The 20,123-nt window shown below is 44.7% G+C and overlaps 2 protein-coding genes across 2 annotated transcripts; both read right to left on the bottom strand.

The window, feature by feature from the left end:
• Positions 1-321: 321 nt before the first annotated feature.
• On the bottom strand, positions 322-4,376 carry acta1a (actin alpha 1, skeletal muscle a). The gene is made up of 7 exons (XM_018675043.2): positions 4,196-4,376; positions 3,372-3,511; positions 2,376-2,700; positions 1,959-2,120; positions 1,454-1,645; positions 1,075-1,256; positions 322-702 (listed from the first exon to the last, which is right to left on the bottom strand). The coding sequence occupies exons 2-7, from the start codon at positions 3,498-3,500 to the stop codon at positions 559-561; spliced, it is 1,134 nt and encodes a 377-aa protein (XP_018530559.1). The 5' UTR covers positions 3,501-3,511; positions 4,196-4,376; the 3' UTR covers positions 322-558.
• A 2,002-nt stretch (positions 4,377-6,378) lies between these two features.
• Positions 6,379-19,692, bottom strand: nup133 (nucleoporin 133). Its single transcript, XM_018675042.2, has 25 exons — positions 19,428-19,692; positions 18,898-19,013; positions 18,706-18,809; positions 17,733-17,966; positions 17,452-17,622; positions 17,205-17,360; positions 16,952-17,022; positions 16,721-16,868; positions 16,489-16,639; positions 15,633-15,787; positions 14,899-14,990; positions 14,620-14,783; positions 14,093-14,187; positions 13,123-13,347; positions 12,912-13,034; positions 12,704-12,803; positions 11,819-12,082; positions 11,012-11,145; positions 10,706-10,864; positions 8,620-8,755; positions 8,035-8,153; positions 7,027-7,107; positions 6,872-6,936; positions 6,696-6,784; positions 6,379-6,621 (listed from the first exon to the last, which is right to left on the bottom strand). Exons 1-25 carry the CDS (start codon positions 19,553-19,555, stop codon positions 6,485-6,487), a joined length of 3,417 nt encoding a protein of 1,138 aa, XP_018530558.1. The 5' UTR covers positions 19,556-19,692; the 3' UTR covers positions 6,379-6,484.
• Positions 19,693-20,123: the final 431 nt, after the last annotated feature.

The raw sequence follows: 20,123 nt of genomic DNA, 5'->3' as shown, positions 1-20,123 counted from the left end.
CATTTGCTTCCTATTAAACATTATTAACTATTAAATAAGAAGAAAAACCCAAACTCCTGCATTATTTTCACCTTTATCCACATTCAGGAGGAACCTGCATCACACCATAGTTTTAGTCTGTTTTACTGAGGCAGAGCTTCAGTTTTAGTTTGATTTGTGAGTGAAACAAAGGATTAAAAAGTCAAATGTTGTGTTTTAGCATCAGTGTCACTGCTGTAACTCTGGTATTATGTGATGTGATGAAACAAAGACCAGGACTGAACTAAACCAAACTGGAAAATGAATCTAAAATGGTCCAGAATCAGAGAGAGCAGACTGTGGTCGCAGGTGAAAATAAACAGCTTTTATTTTCTTCGTTGTCTCGTTTCTTCTTTGGTCTTTACTGTGATTTTTGTGGTTTTTTTTCTCACAGTTTGTTGCTTTCACACACACACACATACTCACACACACACTCACACACACATCATTCACATTCAAAACATCTGGTACAGAAAAGCAATAAATATAAAAATATGTACAGGTCGCAGACGCTCTGAGCTGGTTTCCAGAGGTTTTTGTTTAGAAGCACTTGCGGTGGACGATGCTGGGACCGGCCTCGTCGTACTCCTGCTTACTGATCCACATCTGCTGGAAGGTGGAGAGGGAGGCCAGGATGGAGCCGCCGATCCAGACCGAGTATTTCCGCTCAGGAGGGGCGATGATCTGCAGACAGAGAGGATGATGAAGCAGATTTAATATTTGTTACAGTTTCTGTTTGGCTTAAAAAACAAACTTTCAAAATGAACTTTAATCTCAGACGCTGCAGAAACTTTGTCAACAGCTGCTTTTAAAGTCAAGAATGAGCTTTAACGAGAACAAAAGCACCAAATATTCTCCAGTTCCAGTTTGTGAAATGTGAGGATCTGCAGCTTTTCTCTGTTTTCTCTCAGTTCACATTAAATATCTTTGACTCTTGGGAGGAAACAGTGAGGAATCCAGTGGGTTCTGTGCTTCTGTTTTCAGCTTCACTGGCTCATTCAACGCACTGCTGTTCAGCGTGTAACGTTCAGGTGTCTGTAAATCTGTAAATCGTACCTTGATCTTCATGGTGCTGGGAGCCAGAGCCGTGATCTCCTTCTGCATGCGGTCGGCGATACCCGGGTACATGGTGGTGCCGCCGGACAGCACGTTGTTGGCGTACAGGTCCTTGCGGATGTCGATGTCGCACTTCATGATGCTGTTGTAAGCGGTCTCGTGGATACCGGCGGACTCCATACCTGAGCAGGTGCACGAGAGGAGACGAGTTAAAGACTGGTTTTCTTCAGCTTCTGTGCACACGGACTTTTACACATCAAACAAATGTTACTGAGCAGAAAATGATGGACAACAGGTCTGAGTTTAGTTGAAATGAAGTTCATCTCTTCATGAGGACCAGACTTCTCCTCAAAGTCCAGCTTTAACCTGTGTTACCCACCGATGAAGGACGGCTGGAACAGGGTCTCGGGGCAGCGGAAACGCTCGTTGCCGATGGTGATGACCTGACCGTCGGGCAGCTCGTAGCTCTTCTCCAGGGAGGAGGAGGAGGCGGCGGTGGCCATCTCGTTCTCGAAGTCCAGAGCCACGTAGCAGAGCTTCTCCTTGATGTCGCGGACGATCTCACGCTCGGCTGGAAAACAGGAAGGAAAGACCAGAGGTTTATGTCAACAAAAACGGATGTAAACACCTTAAATCAAGGAATAATAAGATATTAAAGATCTTATTTAGATATTAGAACTTGTTACTGAGGTTTTATCGCTGGTTCTGAGAAACCTAAAGCTTGAAATTACATTTAACAGAATTATAGAGCTGCTCAGCTCCTAAAAACAAGATTAAAAAGCAACAAAAATGGGAGAAATGTTGTTTGAAAAGCATCGTGTTCTTCAGTCGGACAGATAGAAAAGGTTCTGGACTCTGAAACTAAAGCAGGCCGCTCTTTTTACCGGTGGTGACGAAGGAGTAGCCGCGCTCGGTCAGGATCTTCATCAGGTAGTCGGTCAGATCGCGACCCGCCAGGTCCAGACGCATGATGGCGTGAGGCAGAGCGTAGCCCTCATAGATGGGCACGTTGTGGGTCACACCGTCACCAGAGTCCAGGACGATACCTGAGAGAAGAGGTTTTCACATCCAGCTGCTTCAACACTTTATTTGGTGTGTGTGGTTATACAGTGATGTTTGTGTAAAATAAGAGAGAAACTGTCTCTGACCATTAAACTAACGTGATGAAATGAATGTTTTGTTCGATCTGTTGAATTAAATCGATCAAAAAATCAAATTGATGCAAAAAAAGCTGTAGATTCAGTGTTAATGTGTCCTTATAACTCTGCTGCGGTGTTGGGACGATCCGGTCCTGAACTCACCGGTGGTACGACCGGAGGCGTAGAGGGACAGCACGGCCTGGATGGCCACGTACATGGCGGGGACGTTGAAGGTCTCGAACATGATCTGGGTCATCTTCTCCCTGTTGGCCTTGGGGTTGAGGGGGGCCTCGGTCAGCAGGGTGGGGTGCTCCTCGGGGGCCACGCGCAGCTCGTTGTAGAAGGTGTGGTGCCAGATCTTCTCCATGTCGTCCCAGTTGGTGATGATGCCGTGCTCGATGGGGTACTTCAGGGTCAGGATGCCCCTCTTGCTCTGGGCCTCGTCGCCCACGTACGAGTCCTTCTGACCCATGCCGACCATCACACCCTGAGGGGGTGAAGTTTGATTAATCATCAGAAAAATAATCTGCAACTTCAATCTGAAGCTTTTTAAAAAGAGGAAACATCGAAAATCTCAAGTTTCAGCTTCTATTTTCTCAGTTTCATCAACTCAACATATTTGACAGATCAAACAAGACATTTGCATCGTGTGAAGCATCAACTGAAGCATCTCAGAGTCCACTCCACAGACTAAACCAGGTTTAGAAATGAGTTAAAAGTCTCCAGTTACTTGTTTTTATTTGTTAATGGAGAAAATAGACATCACTAAACAAGATTTACTAATAATTAACAAACAAAATAACTCCTGTAGAGGAGATTTCTGGAGCATTATTTATGGAGTTCAACATGGGAATTAATAACAATTAGATGAAGAAAAGTTCATTTCTTAGCGGATTTTTTTCTTCATTTGACCATTTTGAGCCTAGACGTTAACACTAGTGGTTGAAAATGTGATTAAAATAGAGAACTTGCTGGTTAAAGGTCAATAAAGTTCACAAAGAGGTGATAACACACCGATAACGTTGGTTAATTATAGTAACTGGAGCTCAAACAGTGAAAAATCTGCAGTAACTGATCAGTAACTCGAGAGGTCAGGGGTCAGATCCAGTGTGTGACCACAGGATCGATTATAAATGTTTTTTTCCAGGTGTTTCGTACCTGGTGACGGGGCCGACCGACGATGGAGGGGAACACGGCCCTGGGGGCGTCGTCTCCGGCGAAGCCAGCCTTCACCAGGCCGGAGCCGTTATCACAGACGAGGGCGGTGGTCTCATCATCATCACACATGGCTGCAGATTCTGGGAGGAAAAGTCAGAGGTGCTGAGTTCAAATGATAAATTCTAAATAAATGATCTGCAATTATCGCTTGTTCATTTCTATCAAGGTCTGAGCTGTGGATACATCATTATTTCTCCCATTAACACACAGTGCTGTTCTCTGTTTATGTTGTTTGATAATCACAGGCTGATAATATCTCTGTGCCCTGCAGTGTCTGGATCAGCTGGTATACACTTTACTCAGCTTGTATTGACACAGAGAAATAAACAGAAACTCCATTAAGGCACATTAAGTGGGATGATGCCTTCAGGGGCTCCTCATAAAATCCTACTTATGAACTATTAATGCTTTCACTTGTAGCTTAAACAAAAAAACACACAACGGTTACCCTAAGTCTAATTAACGACCTATCTCACGCGGTATCTTCACTCTGAACATCATATTTTTGTGTTTATTTTAATCTAAATTCGCGGTTTGTTGTGACGTTCGCTCCTAGTTTCACTCTTTCCGACAGCCCCTGAACGCAGCGCCGTCACAGGAAGTTTCCCGCTGCCAGTCAAAACAAAAGCTGCTTCTTGTAACCGCTGAAGTTGAACAGACCAGAGTCCATTAACTTAAACTAATAATTACTCTTTCCCTCCCTCCTCCCGCCCTCACGGCTAACCCCAGGCCCCCGGGCTCCTCCGCTCCTCCAAGCCGCTTACCTCCGCTTGTCTCCGGCTGTCAGTGAGGGAACTTTAACCGCCGCTGGTTCCAGCTGAGGGGGGGTACGAGTGCCGGGGCAGCGACCACCGGGCTCCTTATATACACCCTCTCCTCCATACCACTCGTCCCCGCAGACAGCCGCTGGGAATGTCCGACTATTCGACTGGAATCCAACCGGCCCTTCGTCCATATTTGGTCGCGCGGGAGGTGCACGCAGCGGCTCGCGCGCCGGGCGGGCCATATATGGAGAGGAAGTCCCCGCGAGGCTGCCGCGGAGCGCTCGAGCCCCGTGTATGGAGCGAGACCACACCGATGCTGCGACCCTCACCCACACACACACACAGATAGCACACAGACAGTACTGAATACACACACATTCAAAACCTGTACGTTTACTTTGAAAATGTCGTGTGTTTTTTTAATGATGCCAGTTTTGTTTAAAAAGAAATGACTTTATAAAAAAGATCAATAACGTTAAAAACAAATGTAAAGTTATATAGATAATTAAATTAAATGTTTATTAGGATGATGTGATGACAGTGCCACTCAAACCTCAGTTCTCTGTCGTTTTGTTTTCAACATCTCTGTAGTGGCCATGAATCTCTTAAAGGCTGGTAGTGTCTCATTTTACTCCTGTTTGAGGTCACTTAATGTGTCTTCAGGATCATTTTGTGTCTGATTAACTCTGGATTTTTGTCATTTTGTGTCTAATTAGTCACCTGTGTCTCTTTGTGGCTGTATTTAGTCATTACAATAGATTTTGGTTAAAAAACAAAAACAAAAACCACTGTCATTTCTTCAGGCTTGTTCAGAGATCGTGTTTCTCTAACAACAGCATCCACACAGCAGCTGAGTGACGTTCACAGTTCACAGTTTCTAAAACAAGAGGGTCGGGACCTCCAACAGGCCGGACAGCTGCAGCCGGAGGACGGAGTCTGGATTCCTCTGACTGAGCCAACAGGCCGAGCTGTGTTTATCCAGCTGTTACCTGAGGTGTCAGGATTCACAGAGAAGCTGAGACCTGGGACGACGACACAGGAGTGTGGTCATGAATCCAAAAGAGAAGATGATGCAGCTGCAACGTTTGTTTTCCACTGACAGATACAACATGAGTGTAAAACTGTTCTTCTCAGTGTCTGACAGCATTCTGACAGGATTCCTACAGAGACAGAGCTTTTTATTAAAGAGGAAGATCCAGAAACATCTCTGTATATCTCTACCAGACTCCATAGAGAAAAACAGGGATTTAACCAGGAGCTGCTGGAATACCACTGCCTCCATCTGTTAGTGTGTGTGTGTTACTGTGTGACTTTCAGTGGTGGAGGAAGTAATCAGATACTTTACATGAAGTAAAAGTACCACACAGTAACACAAACACACTAACAGATGGAGGCAGTGGTATTCCAGCAGCTCCTGCTTAAAATCCCTGTTTTTGTCAATGGAGTCTGGTATTGGTATACAGTGATGTTTCTGGTTATTACCTGTCTCTGTAGGAATCCTCTCCATAATGTTGTCAGACACTTGAAGTTCAGAGAAATATTCTACCACATTATTTAAAAATTAACATTAGTTTTTAAGTTTCCTATTGTCTGAAGTATTTCAGCTCTTTCTATCAGTCATACTTGTATTTTCAGACTCTTTAATGTGTGTAAATTAATTGTTTCTGGACTTTGTTTGCTGTAAACTGCCTCTTTAGGCATAGATTAAGTATTTTGGAGATTAATTATTTTAACATTCTAACTCACTCTAACATTTGGTGTCTTGACAAAAACAGATTTTCTGTAAAGTGCATGCACATAGAGATTATATGATGTGTTGCTGCTGAGATAAGACTCTGTGATGTTTCCCTCAAACTGTTAAAGGTTTAGACGTCTGGTTTAAAGCAGAGCGTTACAGTTCTGTGGAGCCGATGTCCCTAATCTAACCTACTTTCACTATTTTTAGTTGAAATCCATCTGCAGCGAGTGTGGCTGTGAAAGTGGATCATCGTGGAGGATCCCTGTCAGTCGGCCCGAGGACTCGAACACATCTATTTATAAGCAACATCTGCCCTTTCGTCACCGGACGGGAGGAAGTCCTGACTAACGCCGGCCGGAGTCTGGAGTCGGTATCTGACGGGATCGGGTTTCTGTCGCTCTCTAGGTCTGACAGAGACACAGAGAGTGAAGAGCAAACCAGAGAATTACAGAAATAATCCACATATTTATTTAGAAAACAGCACAATTATAACAAATCTTGAACATTAGAAGAAAGTAAAGGAGAGCTGAAGTGCAGTGGAAGAGCAGTCGTCACATCTGGGCCTGCAGGTAATGTTCGTAGTTTGCTCGAAGGACAAATTCAAAGTAGGGTTTTGATTTCAAACCACTCAGGTCGTCCGAGTCCAGCAGGTCTTTGACGTCAGGCAGGTACGTCTGCAGAGGAACGCCTGCAAAGACACGGAGTTAGAGCCGAAAAGAGTTCAGTGTCTGATATTAACGCAGGTTCGTGAACGCCTCTCACCTTCCTGTATGAGCTTGAGGAGGATCTTGACGAAGATGCTGTCCTTGGCGGCTTCCAGAGGGTCGTCGCTCCCGTCGGCCGAGGACCAGCTGAGAGGGGGCGGAGCGTCAGAGTCAGACAACGACAACAACAGATCGATAACAAGTTTCACAACAACCTGGTGGGACGGATCTTACTCGTCTCTCCTCAGCGCTTTGCCGAAGATCTCACATTTCAGGGCGTCGATGTCCACAGCGTCCTCCTGTGACACAAACACAGAAAACCCACGAGTTCACTTTAAACTGCCGTCAAACCTCAGACTGATCAGCGATCAATAACAACAGACGGCCACCTCGTCGATGTACTCCAGCAGATCCAGAGCCTTCTTGTAGTCGTACTCGTTGGCTCCTCTGTTGTCGTCACAGATGTACAACTGTGGAGGAGAGAGGAGCCGTGTTCACACCGACTACAATAATATCAGCTTTTAATCATGGGAGTAATTTGTTTTCAATAATAAACAAATAAACAAAACATATTGTTTTCTTCTTCTGGTTAAAGAATGAATAAAAGCAGCAGCGGGTAGATTTCTGTTTGCTCATTAACCCTCTGTGGAGCCACTTCAGTAAACATCTGCACAGTTTTATTTTCAGGTTTGTTTTTGTTGATTTAATAAAGTATAAAGCTGCAGGAACAAGTCTAGTTTTTAATCACTCAAAATAAAACGACAGTCGTTCAAGCTGTAAAAAATCCTGTGTGTGTATAAAATATAAAACATAAACCATTATATAGTCTGTTTAAATGTAAAGTGATTTGATCTTAAAATGGTTTCGTGTCTTTTCCATTTAAAGTCTATGAATGAATTAATAAATGACTGAAAATATTAATAATTTAAAGTCCACAAATACAAAAATATGAAATATAAATACAGTCATCGTCACAGTACAATGGTTAACGCTGCGAAGGTTAACGCTGAATTCTTGAAGGTGTGAACTGATCAGGGAATAAAAACCTTGTGTCATCTGTTTTTGGCCAAAATGAAACTCAGGTGTGATTTTAAAACAAACTGCACATGAACAGGGCTAAAACCTCCACCAACCAGCCCGGTTATCTGAGGTCACAGTGACCTTGACCTTTGACCTCTGACCACTAAAATCTAATGAGATCATCTCTGACTCCGAGTGAACGTTTGCACCAAATCTGAAGAGATTTCCTCGAGGTGTTACTGAGATGTTCAGAGAAAACTACAGACTGATCCAGAATAAAGTACACAGTAACAGCCATGCTTTTCTGTGCTGGGTTCAGGTGGGTTCAGGTGGGTTCAGGTGGGTTCAGGTGGTGTCAGGTGGTCGTGTGTTTTCACCTGTATGAGGTTGTGTGCGCTGAGCAGAGGCATGGTGTCGGGGTTCTGCTGCTTCTCCTCCAGCAGCTGTCGAGGCAGAGTCTCCTGATGCAGCAGGAAACGCTCCTGCTCCACGATGTCTGAGTGGACACATCGTTATCATCATCATCATCATCATCATCATCATCATTATTATTATTATTATTATTATTATTACACACTGAGGAACAGTGGAAACTGTTGGTGTCAAACCTTTGCTACAGCCAAATAAAGGACGACTCTGATTTGATGAAAACATAAGAACAAAGAAAAAAAGCAGGAAGCAGCTGGATCTAAAGATCTAAAGTCTTGAACTGACAAATTAAGTTCATGTTGATTTGATTCAATGAGTTTATTTATCTACTGTTTGTTGTTTTGCTGCTTTGATTTGATTTAACCAGCAGGTGGCGCTGCTGTGTTTAAAACCGAGTCCTGCTGACTGATGCAGGTCTTCCTCCTCCTATAAAAACCCAGAGCAGACGTTCTTGAGATTTAAAATGCCTCGACTGTGACCTGTGACCTGTGACCTGTGACCTGTGACCGCAGCGTTTGTGGTTTTTTTTTTACCGTTGACATGTTTGTTGACTTCGTCCTCCGGCAGGTCGGAGGCCAGCGCCGTGAGCTTGCTGAGAGCCAGCAGCGTCTTCTTCTTCACGAAGTAACGCGTCTCGGTGTTGGCCTGGCTGTAGAGCGTCCTGTGAGCCTGCAGAGACACGACACAAACATCAAGACTGAAAACTGAAACCAAACTTCTACTGAGGAAACACCTGGTAAAGGTGAACTTTAAATGAAGGAATGAAGGAAGTGACGCTGCAGAAACGCCTCAAACAAGACCAGAGTGATTAGTTTTTGCTCTTGACTGTCATTGTTTGGGATTGTTGCAGTGATAATAAAGATAGATTTGCATAAAGCGAGCATGTGTGTCCACTCCCATGTTGATGTTAAAAGCTTGAAGGTGTGGTTAAATATTTGAATCAACGACAGCCCTGTTTGTTAACAATAAACATCTGATAATCTCATCTCTCCACCTCCTTAAACTCATTGACTGTAACTCATTGAACACACAGTAAACAAAGATGAACTGAACTGACTGAGATTATTATTCTTATCTTAGAATTTACTGAGGAAATCACAACAAAATCATTAATATCCTGAATATTTTGGCCCCGATAACAGTGACAGCTTTAATTCATATTCACATTTCACAGCTACATTTAAAAACTCATTTGTTTTACAGAGTTTGTACTCTGTGAACAGTTTGTACTTTTGAAGATTAAACTAAAATATTGCAGCTTTTCTTTTCTTCCCTCTAACATTTGGTGACTTGTGTGAAGGTTAAACTTCTCTCTCTGATATCTGATGAATAATTCATTGGTAATTTAGCACATGAACACATGAAGCTGAGTTTAGACAGAATATCATGATTAATGTTGTAACTGGAGGATCTGGTTATCATGTCAATTAAAGTAAATAAAGGTCACTTCTGCTTCTGACACAAGGTTAAAAAGGGAAGTTTGTGTGTGTGTGTGTGTGTGTGTGTGTGTGCTGTGGTTTCCCTGTGTGTGGGCAGGAAGGAAGCTGCAGTGAGTGTGTGTGCGTCTGATAAAGCAACGTGACAGTGTGTCGCTGTTGATCTGGTTTTAATGATCAGTGAGGAGTTTTAAAGCTGCTGGAAACAGGAAGGAAACCGAGTCTGTGTGTGCGTTACTTCTGCTGTGAACGTCACTGTGGTGTCTGAGTGTGTGTGTGTGTGTGTGTGTGTGTGTGCGCGCCGGGGGGGGGAGGGAGGAAGGGAGGAATCAAGGAAGGATGAAACTTTACACAGTAGAAGGGAATAAAAAGATGTTCATGTCTCCTTTACTGAGGCAGCAGAAGAAGAACAGATGAAGAGAGAAATGAAACAGAAGGTAGGAAGGAAGGAAGGGAGGGAGGAGAGAAGGAGGGAAGGGAAGAAGGAAGGACGGGAAAACAAAGAAGGGAAAAAACTAAAGAAGGAAAGGAAAGAAAAAGGGGAGGAGAAAACAAAAGGAAAAGTGGACAGGATGGAAGGAAAGAAGGAAGTAAAGAACGGGGCATCACTTATAGAGGAAGGTAAAAAAAGAGGAAGGAAGCTGAATGTGAGACCGAGTGTTCGCTCTGCTCTTTGTACCAAACAGAGGATGTGGTCGTACACTGAAGCATGACACCAACTTAAAGAGTATGTGTGTGTATGTGTGTGTTCATCCATTTCTGTTTTTATTATTTATTGTTTATTATTACGTCTGATCTAAGTTATCAGTTCTTTATTAGTATCTGTGCCCACTCTGGTCCATCTCTGCTCTTATATTATTAATCTCTGCTTTTATTTTGTTAATTTCTTCCTTTATTTTGTTCATCTGTGCTTTTATTTTGTTCATTTTCTTATTGTTTGAGGGTTAGATCAGGTTTTAGGGTTAAAGGTCAGAGTTAGATATTTGAGCTGGTTAAATGGCTTCAGGTGCCATTTTGGATCTGGTTTCCAGTCGACAAAATATCTGAAGAATTTCTTTTCACTCCACCTTCTCCTCTGAGGATCAACTACAAACACATCGAGCTGTGATGGGTAATTCATGTTCTCAGTGATGGCCTCACACAGATAGCAGAGTGTGTGTGTGTGTGTGTGTGTGTGTCGTACACTGTGGTAGTTGTGGACGTGGATGTGGTGCAGCCAGCTCAGGTGCTGGTGGGACTGCAGGAAGCTGGCCAGCTGCTGGTGCTGAGCGGCCGGCTGGGACAGCAGCTTCCCCCTCTTCCCCTTCTCCATGTACCAGCGAAACAGGAAGTCGGCAAAGTTCTGCAGAAGAAGAAGAAAACAAAAACAGGGACGTCAGACGTCAGAGAACAAGCCGGTTGTCTTCGTCTTGAAACACCTTTCGATGGTGCACGGCGAGCTTTCATGGAGCCTGATTCTTTCTAAAATGAAACCCCGGTGTTTCTGTACCTGATCTGCGAACTTGGCCATGTAGTGCTGCAGGCGGCTCTGGTTGTCGGTCTGTTCGCACATCTGCACCAGGATGTCGAAGTCGCAGTATTTCTCAGCCAGTGCTGCCACCCACTGGTACTGACCCAGCTCCACTGCAACACACAGCAGATACACAGTGACGACCACGACCGAGCGAGTAACCTGAAGCGATCGTTCCTCGACAAAAGAATAACATTTTCTTCCAGGTTTTTTCTTGTAAATTTGTGAGTTTTTTCTTGTGAACAATGACTTTATAATCTCATTATATTCAACTTATTTTCTGAAACGTGAGGTTTTTTTCCTAAGAATTTAGGAATTTACAATCTCAGAGAATACTCATTTTTTCCTCATAAATTTATGATTTTATGATCTGAGAGAATATCAGAGAGTTTTTTGAGTATAATTTTTTTCTTGTGAATTTATGATTTATATCTCTGAGATATTTTGTTGTTCTTTGTAATTTGTGAATTTACTCATGAATTTATGATTTAATAATCACAGAGATTTTTTTTTTTCTCTGAAATTCACAACTTTAATCTTGGTATTTTAGTTTTTTCCCTGAATATAACCCTGCTTTGTGTATACAGTATATGTGGACCAAAACTCCTTCAAATAAACAGAACTTAAGGGATCTCTCACAAAAATGTTTGTTAAAAACATCATATCATTATTAGATGTTGTTCTAGATATTTTTGTCTTTATTTAGTTTCTGATGTCTATTATTTGAGTTATTATTATTATTAGACTTGTTCTCAGTCTCTCTGAGCTGTAAAATCTTCCACTTACACAGCGGTTGCAGCAGCTCAGAGCGTCGCTGGCTGTACTCCATCTCCAGGCTGTCGTAGCGTTCCTGTTGGGCCCCTGGGGACCTCTGCTGCTGCAGGGAGGTCAGCTGGGCCACAAAGCCGCCCAGGTAGATGTCCAACAGCGCCACCAGCTGCTCACACAGGACGCTGCGGAGCTCCGAGTCGGCGTGCGGGTACACAGAGCGCAGGATGATCTCGTGTTGGCGGGAAATGACGGTACGTACGCCGCCCACGCCACCCGATGCTGGAGGAGGAAAGATCGGGCGGGAGAAAAGGGGTTAAAGATTTATTTTACTATTTTTACTTTTAAGCAGGTAACTGAGACACATTTGGAGCTGAAAAAATGACCTGTCATTATTAATGAGATTATTTTTAGTCACAATATTTACATGCATTTACTGTAATATTATCTGACTATAAATGGAGGAGATATCCGTCTGTCTGTCCTGCGATTTTCTCAATAATGGCTTTTCCAATTGACTTCAGACTTGGCAGGTGTTTTGCTGAAGGCCTGAGGAAGTGCAGTGTTGGCTGTGAAGTTTTTTGGCTGCCCCGGAGAAAGTTTTAAACATCACTTTTTTACTTGACATTGGCTCTCATTGATAAAAATGGGGTTGACAAATTAAAATATAAACACAAGGCACAATAATTCACCTCTCTAAAACAGTTTCAACAAAAAAATAACATCATAACCTTCATGAAAGAGGAGGTTTCACCTTTAAAACAGCAAGCACTATCTTCTGAAGTCATTTTAGGACTTCTCACAATTTCACTTTCCAGTATTAGAGTCCAATTAAATTCAGAGATTTTTAGGGCAACGTGCAACCACCACACTGCCGGCAGGAGGAACTTGAATTTGCGTTACCTGTCCATGGGATGTACTCAGGCTCTGCAGCAGCGTTTTCAGAAGCTCGGTACATGGAGGCCTTGGTCTCTCTGTACTGACCAGCAGCCTGAAGCATGTCCTGCACACAGAGCACAAGCTGGTTCAGTTATTTAATGTTATTAAATCACAGATATTTCATATAACAGAGGTGTTTATGTTAATACCATCCTTCATGAATTGTGTTTACCTTGATGATGTTGTTGACGGTGAGAACCACCTCGGCCCACTGCACCGAGTCGACCGGGTTCTCCTTCAGACTCCGCTCCTCCTCCTCCAGCAGACAATCAAACACAGAGGAGACCTGAGAAACCTGCGAGAGAACCAGAAACCAGAGTTCAAACATCAGCCGCGCTGCCTCATCGTCCGTTACCCCGACAGGAAACGTTCCCGGCTCAAACCTCTCTGAAGAAGACGTCGGCGGCGGTGAGGCTGGGCGGCACGGCGGCGTTGTTCCTCTGCAGCGCGGCGCCGATGGCCCGGTTCACCAGCTCGGCGTGTTTGGTGTGGTGGTTCTTCAGCACCATGGCCGCCTGCAGCTTCTCGGCGTGCTCGCACAGCAGCAGGCGGGTCGCCATGGGAGACGAGCGCACCGTCACCTGGCCGAGCCGGTCCAGCAGACCCACCTGACAGAGGAGGACACGAAGGTCATTTCATAGACTGTTCTTTCTAGATCTGCGACTCGTGTTGTTATCTACGATCTTACACATGTGGATCTAAGACTATTTAATATTTCAGTGTGAAATTAGCTGAGGATTTTGGTGCAGTGGCTCCACCTTGTGGCCATTTACGTACAAGGCACCTTATAGTATTAATCACACTCTTCCTCCTGAACTTGAAGAACTAAAATGTTTTGTTTTCTAAATCCCTCAGTCCAACACTGGGTGTATTTCTTCCTTTTCTATTTGAGTATTTCACCTTTTTTTAACGTAACTTTATTATTTATTCCTGTGTTTTTATTCCACTCTCTGTACTTTTGGCAGCCTGATTCCTCTTCATTTGATTGTACTATTGTTTAATCTGGATTTTCCTGTCGTCTGTTTTTGGAAAATGATCATATTCTTTTTTTTGTGGTGACTCCTGGGGCGTTAAGGCACCGAGCACAAGCCTGTAAGGTGTCAAATAAAAGCTATAACCTGCACAAAACATTGTTTAAAAAAGAAAACAAACCAGAAAAGCAGTTTGTAGATTCTTAAAGAGATCAGATTTATTTTGTCTATTTAAACCTCCTCTCAGGTCTGTTAGATCTCCTGTTAGCTTTGTTTTACCTGCTAGCGACCAAATTCTGTTATTTCTAATTAGTTCAAAGAAACCAGAGACCTCTCGTACGTCTCAGCATCTGCCTCAAAAACAACTCGACGGTGTTGTTACCTGGAGCAGGAAGTCCATGAAGCAGCCGTGGGCCTTCATCTTGTCCTCCAGCTGGTGGAGGATGATGAGGGAGGTGAGAGGGAAGCCGGCGCTCTCTGGATGAACAGAAAACAACATGGAGACATTTCAACACTTCTAAAACCTTCAGGTAATTTACGGTTATTGGTATTTTTCTGTTCCTGAATTATGATTTCTTTCTTTAGACATTCTAATTATTAATGCTTTATATTTCTTTCTGTAGGATTCAAACATGAAAAACTGACGACCACTTTATAACTGAGGGACAAATACACCTGTAACTTAACTCTGACCTGCGTCCATGTTACTGAACAGCAGAGCAAAGAGTCTTGTTTTTACTAGACTGAACTCAGCATAATTCATTTCTTCCCCAATGTCGTTCTGCATGTAACACATGTTCAAATTTACCAGACAAATGTGTAATTAAATGAAATTAAAGGCTCATAATTAAAAATTGGAAAGATTTTTCATTTGTCTTCAGGTCTCTCTCTCTCTCTCTCTCTCCTCACCGTCGGGGACAGACTCAGCCCAGCGGGGGTCGGACGCCGGATAATCGTCCACCAGGTCCAGGTTGATCTGAGTCACCACGCCGTCCAGCTCCGCCCCCTCCTCCCCATCACCGTCGGCGGGGAACAGCTCGTCTGTGACCGTCTGAGCCCCCACCAGGTCATTACTGACAAAGGAGAGATGATTATTATCATTACTATTTTACAGAGACTAAATCCTCCTGTTCTAAATCCAGAACCGTCAGTAACTGATGTGGATTCGGGAGCTGTTTGTGGACGCACCGACAGAACTGCAGGAAAGCCGCCTTCAGCAGTTTGGTTTTGTCTTCCTGAGCAACAGGTTCTGCTCTGGTCGGAGTCTCCATGGCTGAAACCTTAAACACAGAGTCAAGATTTAGAAATGCATTTTAGATTCAGTCACAGTCACATGGCTCAAAACCATATTTCCTAATGATATAATTAATTAAATTAACGTGACATGGGCCTGGATAAAGAGTGTAAAGGAGATGAACTGCTGAACCGACTAAAACCACCTCACATCACTGTCTGCAGCAGGACAGAGGAAATATTTAACATTTTAGTTCATGAGATTCAAGACTTTAAAACTGTCTAAGTCCAGGTGTGATGATACATTCAGCTCACCAGATATTTTAACTGTTTTTAAGAAAACTTTGATGATGACGTATGACTGGAAGAACAGTCTTTTATTTGACTGAAACGTCAAAAACTATTTGAATGTTTGTGTCTGAGTTTCTAACTGAAGCTGTGTGTGACCTTCTCACTGAACTGGAACATAAAAACTAAAAACTGAAATAAATAAAACTACAGACTGACTAAATGCTGCTACACAGACGATTTAAAAGGTTCTTCTCTGCTAATGTTGTCAGTCATGCTAGCTGCAGCTGGAAACTCTCTCTGGACTTTCACCTCAGTGAGACGTTGGGTTTCGTCACAGCCCTGCAGACTCTCTGTCATTTAGTCTGTTTCCCTGTGAATTCAGCCGGTGTCAGTCTTACCTCCGGGGCTGCAGCCAGCGAGGAGCACAGCGAGTCCTCCATGGTCTCCGGCAGGATGGAGGCGCTCTCCCGGGCCACCACCGCCACCAGGCCGCTGTTCTGGGAGAAAAACACGGGCAGGTTGGCGCAGCAGCCTCCTCCACGTACACCATCACCTGCACAGAGAGACGTCCTCTAAAGCTGAGCAGGCTTTTCTCTTCACACAGTTTGAACCCTTATAAAACCAGGCCTGTGTATTAATGCATCAATATAATCTCAACCCTTTCAAGCACAGTCAAGTAATAAACATCTTCTTCTTCAGGACAACCTGGGCTACCACAACGTGTACGCTGAAAGGATGTCACATGATATAACAGTTATATGACTGTATAAACAAAAGACAAAGTAAAACAGAAAGTGAATTTCACAGAACTTAATTTAAAAAACACACAGATCAACAATGAACAAGCTTTTTCTTTCTCAGACATGCTTCTCTCAGGCCTTGGCTATCAGGACAAACAAATCCCAACCTTCCACGACACAAAAATATTTACATTTTTACATGTCAGAAAAACAAGAGAAGAAGAGCATCTGATGGTTCGAGAGACGGACCAAGACTCAAAATGGAGCTCCGATATCATCAATTATATGTTTTTTTGAATGTAATTGGAGTTATCATGGCAGATTTACTGTGCAAAGTTCCAGAAAAAGACGGCACACTTAACGGCTGGATTGAAAACCTTCTGGAAAAGATATAATCGCCCCGAGGCCACCATAGATCGCCCAGAGAGTACGCCTCTGATCACGACTTTCCCTCACGCGGGTCTCCGGCAATCTGGCAGAGTTCTGGGGGTTAAACACGGCTGCTGCTTCTTACCAGGTGAGTTAAAGCTGATCTTCTCATCGGGCAGTCCTCCCCTGCTGGTTCCCGTCGAGCAGGCGAACACCAGCTCCTCGTTGTAGAGGAAGGCAGTGGAGCCGGGGGAAGGAGGCAACACCAGGCGCGTGGCCTGCAGGGCCTCCTCACTCTGAGACACAACATCAAACACGTTAGAATATAAACCTCAGACTGGAACTGACCCGGAGGAGACTCTGGACCAAGGACTGACCTGGAATGGGGGGTTGTATTTAGTGACCTCCACAGTGAACTGGTCCAAGATGGCGGCTCCGTTGTCCTGCAGGGTCACCAGGCAGAAGTAGGCCAGGCAGGGAGTGTCTGACGGGTGCCAGGCCGCAGCCAGAACCACCAGACCGGACCTGAAAACACACACACAGAGCACAGAGTCTGGTTCAGTCCAGTCCACCACCACAAACACAAACACACAGACGAACACACTCACTGGCTGAGCTTCATATCCAGATACGCCACGTTCGCCCCCTCCTTCATCTCCTCGTAGTTGCTCTCTGAGCCCTGCAGGGAGAGAAATCCTTCAGCTCACACTCTCAGTAACAAACCTGTTTTAATCAACATGGCCGCCGCTCTCTGGTATAAACTATGTGATGCATTAGTTAAAGCTGTAGTTGACTCCACAGTCCATATAACACACTAATGCTGATGAGCAGTATGAGGATGGTTTGTATCCTGGTGCTGACCCAGATGGCGTCGGCGATGCTCTCGTTCAGAGCTCTGTTGGCGTCCCAGCTGAGGACCTGGTGCTCCCAGCTGTCGTCCACCTCCCATTTGCTCAGGCTGGAGCTGGTCAGCGTGTACAGGCAGCTGGCTCTGCCCCCCCACAGCACACTGTGCAGCTGCACCACAAACAGAGTCACAGTCAGGTCAAGCAGCAGCAGGTCCACTGAGCGGGAGGCGTTTACCGTCCTGCTGCCTGTTATGACTCACCGTGTCGTTGGCGGGCGGGGAGAGGATGCCGAACAGGCTGGAGACTCGCCACCCGATGCCCGACAACACGCCCTGGCCCTGCTGCAGAGCTCGGTACTGCAGCTTCCCCGAAGAATCTGGACTCGCTCTCAGCAGCCGACTCTTCACTGAGGACAGGACGAAGCTTCCTCCCTGAGGGGGGAGAAGACCAGGTGAAGCAGAACCAGCAGCTCAGGATTCAAAACACACTGGAAATAAAACCCTGGATCAGAGGAAAGGTGATTTACTGAACATCTTCTTACTCTGACAGCTACGACAAAGTTGCAGAGATCTCCCAGGTCCACGTCCGCCTCGGTGTAGTTGCCCTCCTGAGCCAGACTGGGCCAGAAACGAGCCGCTCCCTCCGCGGCCACCGCCAGGACGGAGATGGACTGAACGGCGGCCGACTCCAGAGGAGCGGCGGACGTCACGGCCACGAGGTCGGCCGTGTAGTTGTACTCACTGCCGGGCAGCTGCAGCTCCTTACACACCGACAGCTGCACGAACACACACACACACACACAAAAAATATTTTCCTGTAAACAGATCAGAAGCTGCTCCATCACAGAGACTGTGTGGACGGAGTTTACAGCATTAAATCTATAACTGATGCATCATAACAGCAGCTGCATCTCCTCTTTAAGCTTCATTAGCTTAATTATTCATCTGAATCTTAACTTTAATTTCCTGCTTGTGTTGTTATTTCCTTGTAACGTTGAAAACTTGATGTAGTTTGAGTTCTCAGTGCATTGTTAAGCATCGCTAAGATAACGTGTGGAGTTAGTAAGAGCTGTGTGATTGAAACTAAACCCCTCTGGGTGTTTATACTCATCTATGAGTCTAATTTGAGTTGTGATATTCAGGACTCGTGACTCGATTTGGACTTGGATGAAAGCTGGAGACGAGGCCTCTCACCTTTTCTTTTCTATCAATACTGTAACGTCATTATTGACCTGATCTTGTTTCTTCCATCTGTTAAACTCAGAGAGTGAACTGCAGATTGTTTGTCTGCTCCATCTCTTCACGTTACAGCACTCGCCTCCAATCTGCCAGGCCTCATTCATCATCACCACATCACCACTTTGAACATGTCTGCACTGGCTTCCTGTCCAGTTGAGACATTAAGTGTTCAACTCTGACTTGACTCCGACTCTTCTTTGGACTCGGCACTCAGCTAAGACTCAGTTTAGTGACTCTGCTTCCCTACGGTCTGTGTGCTCTGTGGGGGAGCTGTACCTTGGCCACGGCAGTCTGGCAGATCTTCCAGATGATCAGTCTCTCTCCACAAACCATCCAGGCCCAGCCACTCTCATTCACCTTCACGGAGATCTGGTCGTCCGCTGGAGGAACCAACACGCACACGGAAACGCTCAGCGCTGAATAAACTGCGGATGCGGTGATTTGAACAAACAGAAAATCTAAATTTACCGTCAGCCATCGTCAGGGCCTCCATCACTTTGACGGGTAGCGAGGAGCCGAAGGTCTGGACGTCGTAGTTGATTGAATCTGCAGCTGCGTGGCTCTGCACCCGGGTGGGTGTTGACCTGGTGGAGGGAGAGAGAGGGGACACGTTAATACAGCTGAAACTAGACCACAAGAGACACAAAAAACACCACAGGGAGATCCAATCTGGTTCCACTGCTTTTTCCCCCACATCTAGACCACATCAGACCAGGTCCACAAGTACAATAAAGCTTTCACAAATCTGAAACTGTGTCCTAAAGAGTCTGTAGCTTCTCTGGGATGATCTAGTCCAGATTTGACAAGTCTGGCTATAGTGTTTTTTGTTGTGGACCCGCTCTGATAGAGGTCCAGGTGTGAAAAGGGCGGCGGAATCTCTCTTTTCTGGGTTTTAACAAATATAATGAAAAATTCTAAAATCTGAAACTGTGTCCTAAAGAGTCTTTAGCTTCTCTGGAACGATGTAGTCAGTCATTCCGGGCAGTGTTTTCTCTCACCTCGCCGAGAGAGGCGTCCTCCGCGGGGAGAACAGCAGGCTGTTGGCCGCTCCGGAGACGCTCTTCCTCCCGGTGGTCCGGCCCTGCTGCCTGCGGCCGGAGCTGGGGGCGGTGCGGGGGCTAAACATGCCGGCTGGGACACCGCGAACTGCTCAACGGGTCGATAAATATGAGAGGTTTCAACCGGTACGATTAATCCGCCACCGCAACACACTTCTTCTCCAAATAACGCGCGGTGCAGTCGCGTGAATATGTCGTCATCATCCAACCAAACCCCGCCTGTTCAAAAAAACTTTATTAACAAAACGAACAATTTACAACCATAATATTGATTTATCAAACAGACAACACACACACACACACACATATATATATGTATTTAATTCAGCTATCCTTAAATCTCCCTGTCAATAAACGTTAATAAACACGCTGAGAAAAAAAAAACTTGCCTGAGAAACATCACATTTTAAAGTTTACTTCAGTATCAAAGTGATTTATTGACAGTTGTCATTACGTGGCATTGTTCATAGCAAATAGGGAGTGCTAATAGTGAATTCGGCTAGATTAATTTTTTAAAAATTATAATATACAGAGGCCAAAAACAGGGAGTTTCCCACAGGATTACTCAGGGAGTGCACCGCACACGCAGTACACATTAATTACTACCAGATGTTGAATGGAATGCGAAGAGAGAGA

This window comes from Lates calcarifer, linkage group LG5 (assembly GCF_001640805.2).
Source record: "Lates calcarifer isolate ASB-BC8 linkage group LG5, TLL_Latcal_v3, whole genome shotgun sequence".
NCBI lineage: Eukaryota > Metazoa > Chordata > Actinopteri > Centropomidae > Lates > Lates calcarifer.
Note: the sequence above shows the minus strand (reverse complement) of the source record. Positions and strands in the feature narration are given on the sequence as shown.